General features: G+C 45.7%; 1 protein-coding gene and 1 pseudogene across 1 annotated transcript; one reads left to right on the top strand and one right to left on the bottom strand.

The window, feature by feature from the left end:
* Positions 1–10,626, bottom strand: part of LOC135508509 (elongation factor 1-delta-like) — a 43,969-nt pseudogene extending 33,343 nt beyond the window's left edge.
* A 543-nt stretch (positions 10,627–11,169) lies between these two features.
* LOC135508516 (zinc finger protein 79-like) lies at positions 11,170–24,290 on the top strand. The gene is made up of 3 exons (XM_064928773.1): positions 11,170–11,178; positions 11,298–11,369; positions 22,872–24,290. The coding sequence occupies exon 3, from the start codon at positions 23,006–23,008 to the stop codon at positions 23,855–23,857; it is 852 nt and encodes a 283-aa protein (XP_064784845.1). The 5' UTR covers positions 11,170–11,178; positions 11,298–11,369; positions 22,872–23,005; the 3' UTR covers positions 23,858–24,290.
* The last annotated feature ends 371 nt before the right edge of the window (positions 24,291–24,661 follow it).

The raw sequence follows: 24,661 nt of genomic DNA, 5'->3' as shown, positions 1-24,661 counted from the left end.
CAAAATACATACATCTAATTTTACTTATTTTGCACAAGTTACTTGATGTGGACTAGAGTTCCATGTAGTCATGGCTCTACTTAGTACTGTGCGCCTTCCATAGTCTGATCTGGACTTGGGGACTGTGAAGAGACCTCTGGTGGCATGTCTTGTGGGGTATGCATGGGTGTCCGAGCTGTGCGCCAGTAGTTAAGACAGACAGCTCGGTGCATTCAACATGTCAATACCGCTCATAAACACAAGTAGTGATGAAGTCAATCTCTTCTCCACTTTGAGCCAGGAGAGATTGATATGCATATTATTAATGTTAGCTCTCTGTGTAATCCAAGGGCCAGCCATGCTGCCCTGTTGCAACTTTCCTTAGTCCCTCTTTGTGGCACCTGACCACAGGACTGAACAGTAGTCCAGGTGTGACTAAACTAGGGCCTGTAGGACCTGCCTTGTTGACAGTGCTGACTAGAAGGTAGAAACTTAGACCTGCCTTGTTGATAGTGTTGTTAAGAAACTAGGGCATGTAGGACCTGCCTTGTTGATAGTGCTGTTAAGAAGGTAGAAACTAGGGCCTGTAGGACCTGCCTTGTTGATAGTGCTGTTAGGAAGGTAGAAACTAGGGCCTGTAGGACCTGCCTTGTTGATAGTGCTGTTAAGAATGTAGAGCAGCACTTTATTATGGACAGACTTCTCCCCAGCTAGCTACTGTTGTATCAATATGTTTTGACCATGACGGTTTACAATCCAGGGTTACTCCAAGCAGTTTAGTCAACTCATCTTGCTCAATTTCCACATTAGAGGTTAGTTGAGGTTTAGGGTTTAGTGAATGATTTGCCTCAAATACAATGCCTTTAATTTTATAAATATTTAGGAGCAAGTTATTCCTTCCCACCCACTCTGAAACTAACTGGTCTTTGTTGAGTGTTGCAGTCATTTCAGTCGCTGTCGTAGTTGACGTGTATAGTGTTGAGTCATCCACACACATAGACACACTGGCTTTACTCAAAGCCGGTGGCATGTCATTAGTAAAGATTGATGAAAGTAATGGGCCTAGACAGCTGCCCTGGGGAATTCCTGATTCTACCTGGATTATGTTGGAGAGGCTTCCATTAAAACACCCTCTTAGTTAACTGTCTAACCGAACACTTTATCCGCAATATAGCAGGTGGTTTAACACAAGATTTTCCAGCAGCAGTCTATGACCGATATGTCAGCGCGAGTGTGGCTTTTGTCTACACCTGATGTATTTGGCATATGTGACAAATAAAATTGGATTTGAAATGGATTTGATTATGAACACCTGTTCTTTCCATGACAGACTGACCAGGTGAATCCAGGTGAAAGCTATGATCCCTTATTGATGTCACCTGTTAAATCCACTTCAGTCAGTGTAGAGACGGAGGATGACAGGTTAAAGAAGGATTATGTCTTGAGACACAGATTGCCATTCAGAGGGTGAACGGGCAAGACTTCACTATTGTAAAGTGGCTGTCCCACTGGATGTCAGAAGGTGAATTCACCAATTTGTAAGTCGCTCTGGATAAGAGCGTCTGCTAAATGACAAATGTAAATGTAAATATTTCAGTGCCATTGAACGGGGTATAGTAGCAGGTACCAGGCGCAACAGGAACGTTCATATGAACGCTGGAGAAGCTCTCAACTGTACCGGGCGTGTATGGTGTTGTGTGGGCGAGCGGTTTGCTGATGTCAACATATACTAAAATACTACACAGAACAAAATTATAAACCCAACATGTTAAGTGTTGGTCCTATGTTTCATGAGTTGAAATAAAAGATCCCAGAAATGTTCCAAACCTTATTCTGTCACATTTTGTGCACAAATTTGTTTACGTCCCTGTTAGTGAGCATTTCTCCTTCACCAAGATAATCCATCCACCTGACAGGTGTGGCATATCAAGAATCTGATTAAACAGCATGATCATTACACAGGTACAACTTGTGCTGGGGACAATAAAAGGCCACTTAAAAATGTGCAGTTTGTCTCAAGTTGAGTGAGCGCGCAATTGGCTTGTTTACTGCATGAATGTCCACCAGAGCTGTTGCCAGATAATTTAACGTTAAATTCTCTACCATAAACTGCCTCCAATGTCATTTTAGAGAATTTGGCAGTACATCCAACCGGCCAATCAACCGCAGATCACGTGTCACCACGGCAGTCCATGACCTCCACATCCGGCTTCATCATATATTTTTACCATAATTTCCGAACTATAAGCCGCTACTTTATTCCCACGCTTTGAACCTCGCGGTTTATACAATGACACGGCTAATTTATGGATTTTTCCCGCTTTCACAAGATTCATGCCGCCAAAAAACTGAGCACCGTCACATAATGTGACGTAAATCGAGCTCAAACTTCCCATCATTCTGATTACGGAAGTCATTTTGTCACCCTCATCATGGCAAATACACGGAGAAATGCATATGATGCAGCTTTCAAGTTGAAGACGATCGATCTGGCTGTTGGAAAAGGAAATAGAGCTGCTGCATGGGAGCTTGGCCTTAATGAGTCGATGATAAGACGTTGGAAACAGCAGCGTGAGGAACTGACAGTGCAGAAAGACAACAAAAGCTTTCAGAGGGAAGAAAAGCAGATGGCCCAAAGTATTTGCAGCCACTCGTCATCAGTGTAAATCGTGCATTTAAGGTGGCGCTCATTGTTCAGTGGGAGGCTTGGATGACAAGTGGGGAGAAATCCTTCACTAAAACGGGCCGCAGGCGAAGAGCAACTTATGGTCAAGTCTGCCAGTGGGTCCTGACAGCGTGGAGCATTGTCCAAAAAATCCACTATCATCAACGGATTTCGAAAGGCTGGACTGCTGCGTGTTGAAGGGGCAGCATGAGCTGAATACAAAATGTTATGTTTGGGCAAATCCAATACATACTGGATTTGAAGCATAGTGGTGGCTGCATCATGGCTATTCTTGATATAGTTTTTCCCGGATAAAAATAAACTGAATGGAACGCAGGGAAAAATCCTAGAGGAAAACCTGTTTGTCTGCTTTACACCAGACACTGGGAGATTAGTTCACCTTTCAGCAGGACAATAACATACAACAGCATGAAGACCGTGAATACTCCAGACTGACCATGTTACCGTTTTCACTTAAATCTGCTTGAAAATCTATGGCAAAAGTTGAAAATTGCTGTTTGCCATGATCCTCAACACCTTGACAGAGATGGAAGATTCTTTTCAACAATAATGGGCAAATATTGTCCAGGTGTGGAAAGCTCTTCGAGACACACCCAAGAAGACTCACAGCTGTAGTCACTGCCAAAGCCTTTCCAACAGGTATTGACTCGTTGGTGAATAACTTATCACATCAAGGTATATTTATTTTCATTAATTTTAATTCCACTTTAACAATAAAATGTATAAAATCCAAGGGGTGAATACCTGAATACCTCAGATTCTTTATAGGCAGATCATGTTATGCCATTTGGGATCCCATTCAACTTGGAAACACATAAAATACCTTAGATACCCGTATCCACATCCTAATATTAATGAGTTTGGAGAATTATGTTTTCATTTTTTAAGTCACTTCATGCCTAAAGAGTGACTGCCTTTAAAAAGCAACAAATCCCTTTCAAAACAGTCTGTTGCAATGAGCCAGAAACATTTATTATTGTGTCAAAATTGACTACGAAGTGTAAATATGATAATTTGTCATATTGTCAGTCTGGCCTAAAACAAAGTTTGGAACATCTGTGCGTCACAACAGGTAAATGGAAGTGTTTTTACTATTACTTTCTACTATTTCTTTTTTTATTTTACCTTTATTTAACGAGGCAAGTCTGTTAAGAACAAATTCTTATTTTCAATGACGGCCCCAGTGGGGTTAACTGCCTGTTCAGGGGCAGAACGACAGATTTGTACCCTGTCAGCTCGGGGGTTTGAACCGGCAACCTTTCGGTTACTAGTCCAACGCTCTAACCACTAGGTCCGTTTGCCAACTAACATGGGGTGAACAGCTGCGTTGATTGCTCTCTGTCCAATAGACAGTGAGACAGACCTGCCAATCAGCGCTGACATTGTTCACACAAGACAACACGTCACATATATTACGTGGGAAATACTGCACCAGACGCATTAGTTTGATGTCAGATTGCGTGACTAAGACCTCCTCGGCAAAACCTTCAAATGAATTACAGATTGTCTCTTTCTGATCTGATCAAATCTGGGGATTTGGAGGAAATACACCTAAACCGAAGTCTTGTTTTTCTAATGAGCAACAGAAAAACACGTGCCAATCGGCGTGTTCAGTGGCACCAAGTCAAATTTTGAAAATACACATAATAACAGTACCTCTAGTTACGCTAAAATAAGGGGTGTTTGTCAATTGCATTAAGATCAGTGATTTATCTCAAATAATTATCTCAAATACCTCGAAACTGGTGCCCCCTCACATTGACTATGTACTGGTACCCCCTGTATATAGCCTCCACATGGACTCTGTACCGGTACCCCCTGTATATAGCCTCCACGTTGACTCTGTACCCCCTGTATATAGCCTCCACATGGACTCTGTACCGGTACCCCCTGTATATAGCCTCCACGTTGACTCTGTACCCCCTGTATATAGCCTCCACGTTGACTCTGTACCCCCTGTATATAGCCTCCACGTTGACTCTGTACCGGTACCCCCTGTATATAGCCTCCACGCTGACTCTGTACCGGTACACCCTGTATAAAGCCTCCACATTGACTCTGTACCGGTACACCCTGTATATAGCCTTCACATTGACTCTGTACCGGTACCCCTGTATATAGCCTCCACATTGACTCTGTACCGATACCCCCTGTATATAGCCTCCACGCTGACTCTGTACCGGTACACCCTGTATAAAGCCTACACATTGACTCTGTACCGGTACACCCTGTATATAGCCTTCACATTGACTCTGTACCGGTACACCCTGTATATAGCCTCCACATTGACTCTGTACCGGTACCCCCTGTATATAGCCTCCACATTGACTCTGTACCGATACCCCCTGTATATAGCCTCCACGCTGACTCTGTACCGGTACACCCTGTATAAAGCCTCCACATTGACTCTGTACCGGTACACCCTGTATATAGCCTTCACATTGACTCTGTACCGGTACCCCCTGTATATAGCCTCCACATTGACTCTGTACCGATACCCCTGTATATAGCCTCCACGCTGACTCTGTACCGGTACACCCTGTATAAAGCCTCCACATTGACTCTGTACCGGTACACCCTGTATATAGCCTCCACATGGACTCTGTACCGGTACCCCTGTATATAGCCTCCACGTTGACTCTGTACCCCCTGTATATAGCCGCCACGTTGACTCTGTACCCCCTGTATATAGCCTCCACGTTGACTCTGTACCCCCTGTATATAGCCTCCACGTTGACTCTGTACCCCCTGTATATAGCCTCCACGTTGACTCTGTACCCCCTGTATATAGCCTCCACGTTGACTCTGTACCGGTACCCCCTGTATATAGCCTCCGCGCTGACTCTGTACCGGTACACCCTGTATATAGCCTCCACATTGACTCTGTACCGGTACCCCCTGTATATAGCCTCCACATTGACTCTGTACCGGTACCCCCTGTATATAGCCTCCACGCTGACTCTGTACCGGTACACCCTGTATAAAGCCTCCACATTGACTCTGTACCGGTACACCCTGTATATAGCCTTCACATTGACTCTGTACCGGTACCCCCTGTATATAGCCTCCACATTGACTCTGTACCGATACCCCCTGTATATAGCCTCCACGCTGACTCTGTACCGGTACACCCTGTATAAAGCCTCCACATTGACTCTGTACCGGTACACCCTGTATATAGCCTTCACATTGACTCTGTACCGGTACACCCTGTATATAGCCTCCACATTGACTCTGTACCGGTACCCCCTGTATATAGCCTCCACATTGACTCTGTACCGATACCCCCTGTATATAGCCTCCACGCTGACTCTGTACCGGTACACCCTGTATAAAGCCTCCACATTGACTCTGTACCGGTACACCCTGTATATAGCCTTCACATTGACTCTGTACCGGTACCCCCTGTATATAGCCTCCACATTGACTCTGTACCGATACCCCCTGTATATAGCCTCCACGCTGACTCTGTACCGGTACACCCTGTATAAAGCCTCCACATTGACTCTGTACCGGTACACCCTGTATATAGCCTTCACATTGACTCTGTACCGGTACCCCCTGTATATAGCCTCCACATTGACTCTGTACCGATACCCCCTGTATATAGCCTCCACGCTGACTCTGTACCGGTACACCCTGTATAAAGCCTCCACGTTGACTCTGTACCGATACCCCCTGTATATAGCCTCCACGCTGACTCTGTACCGGTACACCCTGTATAAAGCCTCCACATTGACTCTGTACCGGTACACCCTGTATATAGCCTTCACATTGACTCTGTACCGGTACCCCCTGTATATAGCCTCCACATTGACTCTGTACCGATACCCCCTGTATATAGCCTCCACGCTGACTCTGTACCGGTACACCCTGTATAAAGCCTACACATTGACTCTGTACCGGTACACCCTGTATATAGCCTTCACATTGACTCTGTACCGGTACACCCTGTATATAGCCTCCACATTGACTCTGTACCGGTACCCCCTGTATATAGCCTCCACATTGACTCTGTACCGATACCCCCTGTATATAGCCTCCACGCTGACTCTGTACCGGTACACCCTGTATAAAGCCTCCACATTGACTCTGTACCGGTACACCCTGTATATAGCCTTCACATTGACTCTGTACCGGTACCCCCTGTATATAGCCTCCACATTGACTCTGTACCGATACCCCCTGTATATAGCCTCCACGCTGACTCTGTACCGGTACACCCTGTATAAAGCCTCCACATTGACTCTGTACCGGTACACCCTGTATATAGCCTCCACATGGACTCTGTACCGGTACCCCCTGTATATAGCCTCCACGTTGACTCTGTACCCCCTGTATATAGCCTCCACGTTGACTCTGTACCCCCTGTATATAGCCTCCACGTTGACTCTGTACCCCCTGTATATAGCCTCCACGTTGACTCTGTACCCCCTGTATATAGCCTCCACGTTGACTCTGTACCCCCTGTATATAGCCTCCACGTTGACTCTGTACCGGTACCCCCTGTATATAGCCTCCGCGCTGACTCTGTACCGGTACACCCTGTATATAGCCTCCACATTGACTCTGTACCGGTACCCACTGTATATAGCCTCCACATTGACTCTGTACCGATACACCCTGTATATAGCCTCCACGCTGACTCTGTACCGGTACACCCTGTATAAAGCCTCCACATTGACTCTGTACCGGTACACCCTGTATATAGCCTTCACATTGACTCTGTACCGGTACCCCCTGTATATAGCCTCCACATTGACTCTGTACCGATACCCCCTGTATATAGCCTCCACGCTGACTCTGTACCGGTACACCCTGTATAAAGCCTCCACATTGACTCTGTACCGGTACACCCTGTATATAGCCTTCACATTGACTCTGTACCGGTACACCCTGTATATAGCCTCCACATTGACTCTGTACCGGTACCCCCTGTATATAGCCTCCACATTGACTCTGTACCGATACCCCCTGTATATAGCCTCCACGCTGACTCTGTACCGGTACACCCTGTATAAAGCCTCCACATTGACTCTGTACCGGTACACCCTGTATATAGCCTTCACATTGACTCTGTACCGGTACCCCTGTATATAGCCTCCACATTGACTCTGTACCGATACCCCCTGTATATAGCCTCCACGCTGACTCTGTACCGGTACACCCTGTATAAAGCCTCCACATTGACTCTGTACCGGTACACCCTGTATATAGCCTTCACATTGACTCTGTACCGGTACCCCCTGTATATAGCCTCCACATTGACTCTGTACCGATACCCCCTGTATATAGCCTCCACGCTGACTCTGTACCGGTACACCCTGTATAAAGCCTCCACATTGACTCTGTACCGGTACACCCTGTATATAGCCTTCACATTGACTCTGTACCGGTACACCCTGTATATAGCCTCCACATTGACTCTGTACCGGTACCCCCTGTATATAGCCTCCACATTGACTCTGTACCGATACCCCCTGTATATAGCCTCCACGCTGACTCTGTACCGGTACACCCTGTATAAAGCCTCCACATTGACTCTGTACCGGTACACCCTGTATATAGCCTTCACATTGACTCTGTACCGGTACCCCCTGTATATAGCCTCCACATTGACTCTGTACCGATACCCCCTGTATATAGCCTCCACGCTGACTCTGTACCGGTACACCCTGTATAAAGCCTCCACATTGACTCTGTACCGGTACACCCTGTATATAGCCTTCACATTGACTCTGTACCGGTACACCCTGTATATAGCCTCCACATTGACTCTGTACCGGTACCCCCTGTATATAGCCTCCACATTGACTCTGTACCGATACCCCCTGTATATAGCCTCCACGCTGACTCTGTACCGGTACACCCTGTATAAAGCCTCCACATTGACTCTGTACCGGTACACCCTGTATATAGCCTCCACGCTGACTCTGTACCGGTACCCCCTGTATATAGCCTCCACATTGACTCTGTACCGGTACCCCCTGTATATAGCCTCCAGATTGTATCGTAATACCCTGTATATAGCCTCCACATTGACTCTGTACCGGTACACCCTGAATATAGCCTCCACATTGACTCTGTACGGGTACAGGCATTTCACAAAAACAATTTGATTTGATTTTAGGATTAACAAGTGACAGTTTGATGTAGATTTGGGTTACAGAATCTAAGAGATCAGTACAGTTTTACAATGGCAAACTATGGAACACTCATTACCAAAACCTGCTGATCATTAATGCACAAATATTTAGAAAAATAAAACCTATACTTCAGTAATTTTAGCTTATCCAAATATGAGTACATAAAATATTCATACACAAGTAATAATGACAAGAAACAAGATTCAGAAAAGATTGCTAAATACATTTTCATTAGAAATATATTTGCTTTCAGTGTTGTTTAACTCAGGCGTTTTCATTAGCTGAACAATTACAAAAATATTAGATTTGGATGTATTACTTTTGTTGGACTTTAAAAACTGTTGGAAGTTGTGGACATGTCTAGTGATCATGGTACATGTCTAGTGATCATGGAAACTTTCTGTCCAAAAATGATGCTGCTAACCAACATGGCTTCCTATAGCAGCATGGTACATGTCTAGTGGGCATGGCTTCCTATAGCAGCATGGTACATGTCTAGTGGTCGTGGCTTCCTATAGCAGCATGGTACATGTCTAGTGGTCATGGCTTCCTATAGCAGCATGGTACATGTCTAGTGGTCGTGGCTTCCTATAGCAGCATGGTACATGTCTAGTGGTCGTGGCTTCCTATAGCAGCATGGTACATGTCTAGTGGTCGTGGCTTCCTATAGCATCATGGTACATGTCTAGTGGTTGTGGCTTCCTATAGCATCATGGTACATGTCTAGTGGTTGTGGCTTCCTATAGCAGCATGGTACATGTCTAGTGGTCGTGGCTTCCTATAGCATCATGGTACATGTCTAGTGGTCGTGGCTTCCTATAGCATCATGGTACATGTCTAGTGGTCGTGGCTTCCAATAGCAGCATGGTACATGTCTAGTGGTCGTGGCTTCCTATAGCATAATGGTACATGTCTAGTGGTCGTGGCTTCCAATAGCATCATGGTACATCTGGTCAAATCCAAATCAAATTTTATTTGTCACATACACATGGTTAGCAGATGTTTAATGAGAGTGTAGCGAAATGCTTGTGCTTCTAGTTCCGACAATGCAGTAATATCCAACAAGTAATCTAACTAACAATTCCAAAACTACTGTCTTATATGCACAAGTGTAAGGGGATAAAGAATATGTACATAAAGATATATGAATGAGTGATTGTACAGAGCAGCATAGGCAAGATACAGTAGATGGTATCGAGTACAGTATATACACATATGAGATGAGTATGTAAACAAAGTGGCATAGTTAAAGTGGCTAGTGATACATGTATTACATAAAGATGCAGTAGATGATATAGAGTACAGTATATACGTATACATATGAGTTTCTCATGACAGACATGACAAAAAAACTCGAAACAATTCTGGATAAAAGAGCTTTGCTCCATTTCATATTGGACTTGATTGTCATGCAAACGTGTTGTTTTCCCCTTGAAAGGACATTACTAGTTGATAAAGAGCAAGTCCTTGCAAGTAACTAGTGGAGTCAATTGCAGCTGTGCGTTGGCGTCTCCGATTTGTGGTTTGATGTGTGGCAGGGAAAACTCTGCAGGGTAACTTCAGCTGAAGTCTGGCATGCCGAAAGTTGCTACTTATTCGGCCACGTGCTATTAAATATTCCCCGTTTAAAATGTTTTCTAACTAAAAGAACATTCCACTCAACTATAGATACTTGGAGGTGTAAAATAATGAGTTAGTTTGACTCACTGTGTTTTTTTAATCGAGGTTTTATAGTTGAGTCGGAGTTGCCGGCGTGCACCCTGCTGTAATCCGACGATCCAAAAGAAGTGGACAGGATGGACGAACAGTAGTTGTTCAGAAAGGAAGGGGGAGTGGGGGGGACTTTTAGAAGTTTATATCCTGCGTGGCGGAACTATTACACGATATAAAGAGATAATGACCACTATATGAAACTGTAGAGACCTATTCGTTTACGGTTTAGTTAGCAGTGAAAAGCTAGTTTATGTTTTTACCATTTTTTAAATGTACTTGCTCAGTTGGTACGCACCAACATTCAAAACAACAGCTACCACAATGCAATGCGCTTAGGCTGTGTCGTAAAACTTGGTCCGGTAAGAAAAGAGGAGAGGAAAGTTTTTAGCAAACAACAAAACAAGTCTTTCAAGTAGCTCCCTGTTTGTAGAAAATATGATTTAGGTTTAGCCGTTGGTTTTCGTTCTACATGAGACTGTGAAATTCGTAGAGTTTATCGGCTACATAACTCACCGTTGACAGATAGCTAGCTAGCCTAGTAACATAGATGGTAAAAACACAGAACGAGAAACAGCAGAGATGGTATCAATCAACCCAGTGGACTCTGATGCGGTACTCGGGATCAACGTTGTGGTGAAGGATGAAGACGGAGAGGTAGTGGATTATTTAGCTGAACCAAGTAAGTTTTAATGGATCCATGTAGCTAAACTGTATGTTCTTGTGATATTATTTCTTGTTATAGCCTATCTGTTTTTTTATTCTGTTTAAAATAGGGCTGTCCTGGTGTGTGAAAGAGGAACAAGAAGAGGTACCGTGTCACCTAGAAGAACACCTAGAAGAACACAGTAAGTCTGATTGGGTGATAATAGAGAGAAATATTTATGGCGTATTTTTGTAGGCACTAAAGCCGGTGTCGGCATGCTTCAGTTCGGCTGACGAACCGAACGAGTATACTCGCATGGTCCCTAAAATGACGTTCGCTTGAAAAACAAAAAAAATAAGGGGGAAAGCAGCAATATTACCCAGGAACAGTAGAGGGCGGTGAGCTGGTAATAGCCATCTACGGCCAAACAAGGAAGCGACAATAACCAAACAAGGAAGAAACGTACTGGAGAATATAAACAAAGATTTTTACAACTGAAAGAAGATAGGCTACAGCCTGTTGTTTCCAAAGGGAACAAATGAGTCATTGTGGGCAGAACAAGTAAGGAGGTGGGCAGAGCCAGAGATCCTATTGGCGTGTTCTGGCATTCATCTGCATATTTCCGTTAAGGAACGCCTACTCTGGTGTGTGCTATAACTTAATTCTCTTTTGCACTCCTCCTAAGCAACGCTATTTTTAAAAACCTTTTCAGAAGGTAAAGTCTACTAAATGTAGTCCACTCTGTTCATAACATATTCTAGTTTTGGGAACAGAAAACTGTATTGACTCAAATGTTTAAATTGATGAGAAAATGTGCAGAATGTAGGCCAAAATCCATCTCTGTCGTCTTCTCCCACTGCTGGCCAGTGAGCAGGCAGATGCTTGACATTTATACATCCGGTGAAATATCTGTCTCATTGTTCTATATGTGATATAATAGTGTACACAGAGAGACACTTGACTTGGCGAGATAATGATAGTTGTGCGAATTGCCCTCGATCTACTAGATTTGATATACCTAGCAACTCGCATAATAGGGATCTACTATCAATCAATCGATCAAATGTATTTATAAAGCCCTTCTTACATCAGCTGGTGTCACAAAGTGCATTATATAAACCCAGCCTAAAAACCCAAACAGCAAGCAATGCAGGTGTAGAAGCACGGTGGCTAGGAAAAACTCCCTAGAAAGGCCAAAACCTAGGAAGAAACCTAGATAGGAACCAGGCTATGATGGGTGGCCAGTCCTCTTCTGACTGTGCTGGGTGGAGATTATAACAGAACATGGCAAAGATGTTCAAATGTTCATAGATGACCAGTAGGGTCAAATAATAATAATCACAGTGGTTGTAGAGGGTGCAACAGGTCAGCACCTCAGAAGTAAATTCCAGTTGGCTTTTCATAGCCGATCATTCAGAGTATCTCTACTGCTCCTGCTGTCTCTAGAGAGTTGAAAACAGCAGGTCTGGGACAGGTAGCACGTCCGGTGAACTGGTCAGGGTTCCATAGCCGCAGGCAGAACAGTTGAAACTGGAGCAGCAGCACGGCCAGGTGGACTGGGGACATCAAGGAGTCATCATGCCAGTTAGTCCTGAGGCATGGACATAGTGCTCAGGTCCTCCTCCGAAAGAGAGCGGATTAGAGAGAGCATACTTAAATTCACACAGGACACTGGATAAGACAGGATAAATACTCCAGATATAACAGACTGACCCTAGCCCCCTGACACAAACTACTGCAGCATAAATACTGGAGGCTGAGACAGGAGGGGCTGTGGCCCCATCCGATGATACCCCTGGACAGGGCCAAACAGGCAGGATATAACCCCACCCACTTTGCCAAAGCACAGCCCCCACACCACTAGAGGGATATCTTCAACCACCAACTTACCATCCTGATACAAGGCAGAGGAAAGCCCACAAAGATCTCCGCTACGGCACAACCCAAGCGGGGGCCCCAACCTGGACAGGAAGATCACGTCAGTGACTCAACCCACTCAAGTGAAGCACCCCTCCTAGGGACGGGATGAAAGAGCACCAGTAAGCCAGTGACTCAGCTCCTGTAATTGGGTTAGAGGCAGAGAATCCCAGTGGAGAGAGGGGAGCCAGCCAGGCAGAGACAGCAAGGGCGATTCGTTGCTCCAGTGCCTTTCCGTTCACCTTCACATTCCTGGGCCAGACTACACTCAATCATAGAACCTACTGAAAAGATGAGTCTTCAATAAAGACTTAAAAGTTAAGACAGAGTCTGCATCTCTCACATTGGTAGGCAGACCATTCTATAAAAATGGAGCACTATAGGAGAAAGCCCTGCCTCCTGCTGTTTGCTTAGAAATTCTAGGGACAGTAAGGAAGCCTGCGTCTTGTGACCGTAGTGTACGTGTAGGTATGTACGGCAGGACCAAATCGGAAAGATAGGTAGGAGCAAGCCCATGTAATGCTTTGTTGGTTAGCAGCATCATTTTTGGACAGAAAGTTTCTGATTTTTGCATTGTTACGTAGATGGGGAAAAAAGCTGTCCTTGAAATGGTCTTGATATGTTCGTCAAAAGAGAGATCAGGGTCCAGAGTAATGCCGAGGTCCTTCACAGTTTTATTTGAGACGACTGTACAACCATCAAGATTAATTGTCAGATTCAACAGCAGATATCTTTGTTTCTTGGGACCTAGAACAAGCATCTCTGTTTTGTCCGAGTTTAAAAGTAAAACATTTGCCGCCATCCACTTCCTTATGTCTGAAACACAGGCTTCCTGGGAGGACAATTTTGGGGCTTCACCATGTTTCATCGAAATGTACAGCTGTGTGTCATCCGCATAGCAGTGAAAGTTAACATTATGTCTCTGAATGACATCACCAAGAGGTAAAATAGATATTGAAAACAATAGTCGTCCTAAAACGGAACCTGATTTGATGTACTAGAATACTAGATTTGATGCACCTAGCAACACGCATAATAGGGATCTACTAGATTTGATGCACCTAGCAACACGCATAATAGGGATCTACTAGATTTGATGAACCTAGCAACACGCATAATAGGGATCTACTAGATTTGATGTACCTAGTAACACACATAATAGGGATCTACTAGATTTGATGAACCTAGCAACACGCATAATAGGGATCTACTAGATCTGATGTACCTAGCAACACACATAATAGTGATCTACTAGATTTGATGTACCTAGCAACACGCATAATAGGGATCTACTAGAAGATTTGATGTACCTAGCAACACACATAATAGGGATCTACTAGATTTGATGTACCTAGCAACACATATAAAGACTAAGATGGCGCCAAAGAACATCGTTTTACATTCTAACAACCAACTGTGCAATTTTGTTCATTTGTTTTGTATATTGTGTAACTTCTTTTGTACATAATGTTGCTGCTACCGTCTCTTATGACCAAAAATAACTTCTGGACATCAGAACAGCGATTACTCACCACGGACTGGAAGAAGTGTTTTCCTTTTAATGAGTCTGACGAGACTCCTGCTTTCACTGGATCGGGCCCAGATCCCCGCCTTTCACTGGATCGGGCCCAGATCCCCGCCTTTCACTGGATCGGGCCCAGATCCCCGCCTTTCACTGGATCGGGCCCAGATCCCCGCCTTTCACTGGATCGGGCCCAGATCCCCGCCTGCGTGAAAAAAAGCCACAGGAAAAGGGGCCGCAGATCGGGCAGCCTTCTAGAATCCGTAGGCGAGTGCGTAATCTCCCACTGCCGCCCGTTCTTCTTGCTAACGTGCAATCATTGGAAAATAAAATTGATGACCTACGATTTAAGATTATCCTACTAACGTGACATTAAAAAAATGTAACATCTTATGTTTCACCGAGACGTGGCTGAACGACGAAACGGACAATATAGAGCTGGCGTGATTTTCCATGTACTGGCAGAACAGAGACGCTACCTCTGGTAAGACGAGGGGTGGGAGTGTGTGTCTTTTTGTCAATAACAGCTGGTACGCGATGTCTAATATTAAAGAAGTCTCAAGGTGTTGCTTGGCTGAGGTAGAGTACCTTATGATAAGCTGTAGACCACACCATCTACCAAGAGAGTTCTGATCTGTATTATTTGTAGCCGTCTACACAGACCGATGCTGGCACGAAGACCGCTCTCACCGGCTGGTCATGGCTCACATCAACAGCATCCTCCCGGATACCCTAGACCCACTCCAATTCACATACTGCCCCAACAGATCCACAGATGATGCAATCTCTATTGCACTCCACACTGCCCTTTCACACCTGGACAAAAGGAACACCTATGTGAGAATGCTATTCATTGACTACAGCTCAGCGTTCAACACCATAGTGTCCTCCAAAGCCCTCAAAGATCATCACTAACCTAAGGACTCTAGGACTAAACACCTCCCTCTGCAACTGGATCCTGGACCTCCTAATGGGCTGCCCCCAGGTGGTGAGAGTAGGCAACAATTCGTCTGCCACACTGATCCTCAACACAGGGGCCCCTCAGGGGTACGTGCTCAGTCCCCTCCTGTACTCCCTGTTCACCCACGACTGCGTGGCCAAGCACGACTCCAACACCATCATTAAGTTTGCTGACGACACAAGAGTGGTAGCCCATAAAATTGTCAGAGACTCCAGTCACCCCAGACTGTTCTCTCTGCTACCGCACGGCAATCGATACCGGAGCGCCAAGTCTAGGACCAAAAGGCTCCTTAACTGCTTCTACCCCCCAAGCCATCAGACTGCAGAGCAACTAATCAAATGGCCACCGGACTATTTACATTGACCCCCCCCCCTTTGTACACTGCTGCTACTTGCTGTTTATTATCTATGCATAGTCACTTCACCCCCACCAACATGTACAAATTACCTCTAACCTGTACCCCCGCACACTTACTCGGTACCGGTACCCCTTGTATATAGCCTCCACATTGACTCTGTACCTGTACCCCCTGTATTTAGCCTCCACATTGACTCAGTACCGGTACCCCCTGTATATAGCCTCCACATTGACTCTGTACCGGTACCCCCTGTATATTGCCTCCACATTGACTCTGTACCGGTACCCCCTGTATATTGCCTCCACATTGACTCTGTACCGGTACCCCCTGTATATAGCCTCCACATTGACTCTGTACCGGTACCCCCTGTATATAGCCTCCACATTGACTCTGTACCGTAATACCCTGTATATAGCCTCCACATTGACTCTGTACCGGTACCCCCTGTATATAGCCTCCACATTGACTCTGTACCGGTACCCCCTGTATATAGCCTCTACATTGACTCTGTACCGGTACCCCCTGTATATAGCCTCTACATTGACTCTGTACCGTAACACCCTGTATATAGCCTCCACATTGACTCTGTACCGGTACCCCCTGTATATAGCCTCTACATTGACTCTGTACCGTAACACCCTGTATATAGCCTCCACATTGACTCTGTACCGGTACCCCCTGTATATAGCCTCTACATTGACTCTGTACCGTAACACCCTGTATATAGCCTCTACATTGACTCTGTACCGGTACCCCCTGTATATAGCCTCTACATTGACTCTGTACCGTAACACCCTGTATATAGCCTCTACATTGACTCTGTACCGGTACCCCCTGTATATAGCCTCTACATTGACTCTGTACTGGTACCCCCTGTATAAAGCCTCCACATTGACTCTGTACCGGTACCCCCTGTATATAGCCTCTACATTGACTCTGTACCGTAACACCCTGTATATAGCCTCTACATTGACTCTGTACCGGTACCCCCTGTATATAGCCTCTACATTGACTCTGTACCGTAATACCCTGTATATAGCCTCCACATTGACTCTGTACCCCTCCGGTACCCCTGTATATAGCCTCTACATTGACTCTGTACCGGTACCCCCTGTATATAGCCTCCACATTGACTCTGTACCGGTACCCCCTGTATATAGCCTCTACATTGACTCTGTACCGTAATACCCTGTATATAGCCTCCACATTGACTCTGTACCGGTACCCCCTGTATATAGCCTCTACATTGACTCTGTACCGTAACACCCTGTATATAGCCTCTACATTGACTCTGTACCGTAATACCCTGTATATAGCCTCCACATTGACTCTGTACCGGTACCCCCTGTATATAGCCTCTACATTGACTCTGTACCGGTACCCCCTGTATATAGCCTCCACATTGACTCTGTACCGGTACCCCCTGTATATAGCCTCCACATTGACTCTGTACCGTAATACCCTGTATATAGCCTCCACATTGACTCTGTACCGGTACCCCTGTATATAGCCTCTACATTGACTCTGTACCGGTACCCCCTGTATATAGCCTCCACATTGACTCTGTACCGTAATACCCTGTATATAGCCTCCACATTGACTCTGTACCGGTACCCCCTGTATATAGCCTCTACATTGACTCTGTACCGTAACACCCTGTATAGAGCCTCATTATTGTTATTTTTATTGTGTTACTTTTTATAATTTTTAAATTTAATTTATTTGATAAATATTTTTTTAACCCTTCTTGAAATGCACTGTTGGTTAAGGGCTTGTAAGTAAGCATTTCACTGTAAAGTTTACACTCATTGTATTCGGCGCATGTGACAAATAAAGTTTTGATTTGATGTAATAGGGATCTACTAGATGTTATGTACCTAGCAGCACACATACAGAGACAGAGAAGATGCTATGGCTTCATAATGGTGGACGTAGGGGCCTAATGGTGGATGTAGGGGCCTAATGGTGGATGTTGGCGGCCTAATGGTGGATGTTGGCGGCCTAATGGTGGATGTAGGGGCCTAATGGTGGATGTAGGGGCCTAATGGTGGATGTAGGGGCTTAATGGTGGATGTAGGGGCATAATGGTGGATGTAGGGGCCTAATGGTGGATGTAGGGGCATAATGGTGGATGTAGGGGCCTAATGGTGGATGTAGGGGCATAATGGTGGATGTAGGGGCCTAATGGTGGATGTAGGGGCATAATGGTGGATGTAGGGGCATAATGGTGGATGTAGGGGCATAATGGTGGATGTAGGGGCATAATGGTGGATGTAGGGGCATAATGGTGGATGTAGGGGCTTAATGGTGGATGTAGGGGCATAATGGTGGATGTAGGGGCATAATGGTGGATGTAGGGGCATAATGGTGGATGTAGGGGCATAATGGTGGATGTAGGGGCTTAATGGTGGATGTAGGGGCATAATGGTGGATGTAGGGGCCTAATGGTGGATGTAGGGGCATAATGGTGGATGTAGGGGCCTAATGGTGGATGTAGGGGCCTAATGGTGGATGTAGGGGCCTAATGGTGGATGTAGGGGCCTAATGGTGGATGTAGGGGCCTAATGGTGGGGGCCTAATGGTGGATGTAGGCCTAATGGATGTAGGGGCCTAATGGTGGATGTAGGGGCATAATGGTGGATGTAGGGGCATAATGGTGGATGTAGGGGCTTAATGGTGGATGTAGGGGCATAATGGTGGATGTAGGGGCATAATGGTGGATGTAGGGGCATAATGGTGGATGTAGGGGCATAATGGTGGATGTAGGGGCATAATGGTGGATGTAGGGGCATAATGGTGGATGTAGGGGCATAATGGTGGATGTAGGGGCCTAATGGTGGATGTAGGGGCTTAATGGTGGATGTAGGGGCATAATGGTGGATGTAGGGGCATAATGGTGGATGTAGGGGCATAAGGCTGAGAGGGCAATGGTGGAGTGATTCAAGAGTTCTTTTGGATCCAAACTGCTGCAGAAGACCCTTGATTTACCACCGCCAGCTGTCATGCCAGGTACCACCACCGCCAGCTGTCCTGCCAGGTACCGCCACCGCCAGCTGTCCTGCCAGGTACCACCACCGCCAGCTGTCCTGCCAGGTACCACCACCACAAGTCCTTGTGTTTTCCTGGGAGATGCAGCTTTCCCTCCACATGAGAACCTCATGGATCCAGGTATGTTCAATCTAATTTCCCTTGTATACATGTATTCACCTCTATGAGGCTTTTGGAATATGGTTTCTAGAAAATTGTATGATGTTTAAAAAATATATATAAATAATAATAATCATAATAATTCAAATGTATCTCAGACATGTATGTATCTGCCAAATATCCTCTCATTCACAGGTGTGTCAATAAACCTGGGCCCTGAACCTTCACCACTCTCGTTCTCGCAGGCAGAGAATGCATACGGCATTATGGCTTCCATGAGGATTCTTGGTCGTCCAATCGAGTGTACCCCTGAAAAGGCTAAGGACGTGTGACCCTCCACAACTACCTTTCTTCCATAGATGAAGCTCATCAGCCAAACAGAAATTACCAAAAATATGTGGACACCTGCTGGTCCAACATCTCATTCCAAAATCATGGACATTAATATTAATATGGAGTTGCCCCCCCCCCCCCCTTTGCTGCTATAACAGCCTCCACTCTTCTGGGAAGGCTTTCCACTAGATGTTAGAACATTGCTGCTATAACAGCCTCCACTCTTCTGGGAAGGCTTTCCACTAGATGTTGGAACATTGCTGCTATAACAGCCTCCACTCTTCTGGGAAGGCTTTCCACTAGATGTAGGAACATTGCTGCTATAACAGCCTCCACTCTTCTGGGAAGGCTTTCCACTAGATGTTGGAACATTGCTGCTATAACAGCCTCCACTCTTCTGGGAAGGCTTTCTACTAGATGTTGGAACATTGCTGCTATAACAGCCTCCACTCTTCTGGGAAGGCTTTCCACTAGATGTTGGAACATTGCTGCTATAACAGCCCCCACTCTTCTGGGAAGGCTTTCCACTAGATGTTGGAACATTGCTGCTATAACAGCCTCCACTCTTCTGGGAAGGCTTTCCACTAGATGTTGGAACATTGCTGCTATAACAGCCTCCACTCTTCTGGGAAGGCTTTCCACTAGATGTTGGAACATTGCTGCTATAACAGCCTCCACTCTTCTGGGAAGGCTTTTCACTAGATGTTGGAACATTGCTGCTATAACAGCCTCCACTCTTCTGGGAAGGCTTTCCACTAGATGTTGGAACATTGCTGCTATAACAGCCTCCACTAGATGTTGGAACATTGCTGCTATAACAGCCTCCTCTCTTCTGGGAAGGCTTTCCACTAGATGTTGGAACATTGCTGCTATAACAGCCTCCACTCTTCTGGGAAGGCTTTCCACTAGATGTTGGAACATTGCTGCTATAACAGCCTCCACTCTTCTGGGAAGGCTTTTCACTAGAGGTTGGAACATTGCTGCTATAACAGCCTCCACTCTTCTGGGAAGGCTTTCCACTAGATGTTGGAACATTGCTGCTATAACAGCCTCCACTCTGATGTTGGAACATTGCTGCTATAACAGCCTCCACTCTTCTGGGAAGGCTTTTCACTAGATGTTGGAACATTGCTGCTATAACAGCCTCCACTCTTCTGGGAAGGCTTTCCACTAGATGTTGGAACATTGCTGCTATAACAGCCTCCACTCTGATGTTGGAACATTGCTGCTATAACAGCCTCCACTCTTCTAGGAAGGCTTTCCACTAAATGTTGGAACATTGCTGCTATAACAGCCTCCGCTCTCCTGGGAAGGCTTTCCACTAGATGTTGGAACATTGCTGCGGGGACTTGCTTCTATTCAGCAACAAGAGCATTAGTGAGGTCGGGCTCTGATGTTGGGCGATTAGGCTCGCAGTCAGCATTCCAATTCATCACATTTGCTGACAACCCGCCAACCCCCCCAGGACATTGCCATGGCAAGAAGCCAGGGTTAGAAGAGGAAAACTCAACCCAAGGCCAGCCAATCAGAACAGGCCTTTGTTTTGACTGCTCACACTCACCCCTTGATGGACGCACTGTGAACGAAAGTACTTTGTACTAAAATGTAGAGTTTTAATCTTGTTAATAAATTGAAACCTGATTTTCTGGGCCGTCTCTGTGTAATTTAGATTGAACTACACCATCAGTAGAAAGCCTGTCAGGTCTGTGGCACACAGCTCTTCTCTACGTTGGCAGAATGTCCAGATAGAAACACCTTCTATTGAGATGAAATGCCAACAGAACACACTTTTTCAGCCCACTAATAAACCTTTATTGGAAGTACTAAGGTGTCTGCTGAGAACAGACATGTAAACAGAGGAGAGGGGGAGGAGAGGGGGGACATTAGGGGTGTCTGCTGAGAACAGACATGTAAACAGAGGAGAGGGGGAGGAGAGGGGGGACATTAGGGGTGTCTGGAGAACAGTGTACATGGAGGAGAGAAGAGGGGGGCATTATGGGTGTCTGGAGAACAGTGTACATGGTGAGGAGGGGGGACATTAGGGGTGTCTGGAGAACAGTGTACATGGTGAGGAGGGGGGACATTAGGGGTGTCTGGAGAACAGTGTACATGGTGAGGAGGAGAGGGGGACATTAGGGGTGTCTGGAGAACAGTGTACATGGTGAGGAGGGGGGACATTAGGGGTGTCTGGAGAACAGTGTACATGGTGAGGAGGAGAGGGGGGACATTAGGGGTGTCTGGAGAACAGTGTACATGGAGGAGAGAAGAGGGGGGACATTAGGGGTGTCTGGAGAACAGTGTACATGGAGGAGAGGGGGGGGACATTAGGGGTGTCTGGAGAACAGTGTACATGGAGGAGAGGGGGGACATTAGGGGTGTCTGGAGAACAGTGTACATGGTGAGGAGGAGGGCAGGGGGGACATTAGGGGTGTCTGGAGAACAGTGTACATGGAGGAGAGAGGGGGGACATTAGGGGTGTCTGGAGATCAGTGTACATGGTGAGGAGGATAGGGGGACATTAGGGGTGTCTGGAGAACAGTGTACATGGTGAGGAGGGGGGACATTAGGGGTGTCTGGAGATCAGTGTACATGGTGAGGAGGATAGGGGGACATTAGGGGTGTCTGGAGAACAGTGTACATGGAGGAGAGGAGAGGGGGACATTAGGGGTGTCTGGAGAACAGTGTACATGGAGGAGAGGAGAGGGGGACATTAGGGGTGTCTGGAGAACAGTGTACATGGTGAGGAGGGGGGACATTAGGGGTGTCTGGAGATCAGTGTACATGGTGAGGAGGATAGGGGGACATTAGGGGTGTCTGGAGAACAGATTTACACGGGTCTAATGCCCATTGCTCGTTTTTCTTGGCCCAAGCAAGTCTCATCTTCTTATCAGTGTCCTTTAGTAGTGGTTTCTTTGCAGCAATTTGACCATGAAGGCCTGATTCACGCAGTCTCCTCTGAACAGTTGATGTTGAGATGTGTCTGTTACTTGAACTCTGTGAAGCATTTATTTGGGCTGCAATTTCTGAGGCAGGTAACTCTAATGAACTTATCCTCTGCAGCAGAGGTAACTCTGGGTCTTCCTTTCCTGTGGCGGACCTCATGAGAGACAGTTTCATCATAGAGCTTGATGGTTTTTATGACTGCACTTGAAGAAACCTTCAAAGCTATCATCAAGGCAAAGGGTGGCTACTTTGAAGAATCTCAAATGTAAAATATATTTTGATTTGTTGAACACTTTTTTTGGTTACTACATGATTACATATGTGTTATTTCATGGTTTTGATGTCTTCACTTTTGACTGGTACTGTATATTGGTTGTTGTTTTGTGTTTAAAGATGAATTGTTTATACAAAAAAAATCAATAAATTAAATTATGTAATGTTTAAAACTAATAAAATATCCTACATTTGAATACAGCACTATGAAAAATGTCTAAAGTAATGCTGTTCCCCTCCTGTCCTGCAGGTGGCTGTATAGACCAGGCTATAGACCCTTCAGAATCACTGCAGAAGAAGCACCGGAGTCACACCACTGAAACCAACTACCCTTGCTTAGCCTGTGGGAAGTATTTCTACAACTCATCAACCCTGCGGAGACACATGCGTACTCACACAGGAGAGAGGCCGTATCACTGCTCTGAGTGTGGGCGAAGCTTCAGTCACTCTGGCAACCTGAGGAGTCATCAGGTGATCCACACAGGAGAGAGACCGTACCACTGTCTGGTCTGTGGCAAGAGCTTCAGTCAGCCAGGAGGCCTGGCCAAGCACCAGAGAACACACACAGGAGAGAAGCCATTCCACTGCACTTTCACAGAGTGCGGCAAGAGTTTCTCCAAGTTAGAACACCTACAGATACACCACAGGACTCACACAGGAGAGAAGCCTTACCCCTGCTCTGCCTCTGACTGTGGAAGGAGATTCTCCAACTCAGGCCAGCTGATCCAACACATGCGGACTCACACAGGAGAGAGGCCGTACCACTGCTCAGAGTGTCTGAAGACCTTCTCCCACCCAGGAGCTCTGAAGGACCACCAGAGGATTCACTCAGGAGAGAGACCCTACGTCTGTGCTGTCTCGGCCTGCGGTAAGACGTTTATAAACTCTGGGGCTCTGAAAAAGCACAGCCAGACCCACACAGGGGAAAAACCTCACTGCTGCTCTGACTGTGGGAGAGGCTTCTCCCAGCTGGCTCACCTCCAGGCTCATCAGAGGACTCACACAGGAGAAAGACCCTATCATTGCTCCCTCTGTTGGAAGAGCTTTATCCAACAAGGGCATCTGGACAGGCATAGACGCATCCACCTAGCAGCGGACACACCTGGAGATCAGTTATCCCCTAGCATCAGTCCAGATCAGCACATCAGACCGATAGATGATTCACCTGAGGTCTTTGATGAAGAGACTCTACCAGAACAACATGTACATCCTGAATCAATGAATGACCTTGAATGATTGGTTTGATTGCATAATTCCAGACTGTGTCAATTTTTACAGTTTCTGCTTGTATCTCACTGCTGCATAAAACCATTGGTGTTATTATTCTGTCAAATATCCTGCAATACATAATGTGGATGGATGGGATGGATGGAATGGATGGATGGATGGATGGATGATTGGATGGATGGATGGATGATGGAATGGATGGATGGATGGATGGATGGATGAATGGATGGATGGAATGGATGGATTAGATGGATGGAATGGATGGATGGATGGATGGATGGATGGATGGATGGATTGGATGGATGGATGGATGGAATGGATGGATGGATGGATGGATGGATGGATTGGATGGATGGAATGGATGGATGGATGGATGGATGGATGGATGGATTGGATGGATGGATGGAATGGATGGATGGATGGATGGATGGAATGGATGGATGGATGGATGGATTGAATGAATGGATGGATTGGATGGATGGATGGATGGATGGATGGATGGATGGATGGATGGGATGGATGGAATGGATGGATGGATTGAATGGATGGATGGATGGATGGATGGATGCTTCAGCGAAACAGAACATTTACACACTTTTGTGTTTTCCCTCTCAGTGAATGTATGTGTTGAACATGTACATGCTCTCATAAAACATGAGTCAAATTAGTTGTTCTACTCTCAACCTTTGTTTAAAACATGGATTTAAAATGAGATAATATAATGCATTGAGTTTAATAGTATTTCAAATACTATTATGAGTGAAATGCAAAACAAACTGCCTCAGCTGATCAGAGGGATGGATGTGATGCAAG

This window comes from Oncorhynchus masou, chromosome 3, assembly GCF_036934945.1.
Source record: "Oncorhynchus masou masou isolate Uvic2021 chromosome 3, UVic_Omas_1.1, whole genome shotgun sequence".
NCBI classification, from domain to species: domain Eukaryota; kingdom Metazoa; phylum Chordata; class Actinopteri; order Salmoniformes; family Salmonidae; genus Oncorhynchus; species Oncorhynchus masou.
This window is presented reverse-complemented; position numbering and strand designations above follow the sequence as displayed.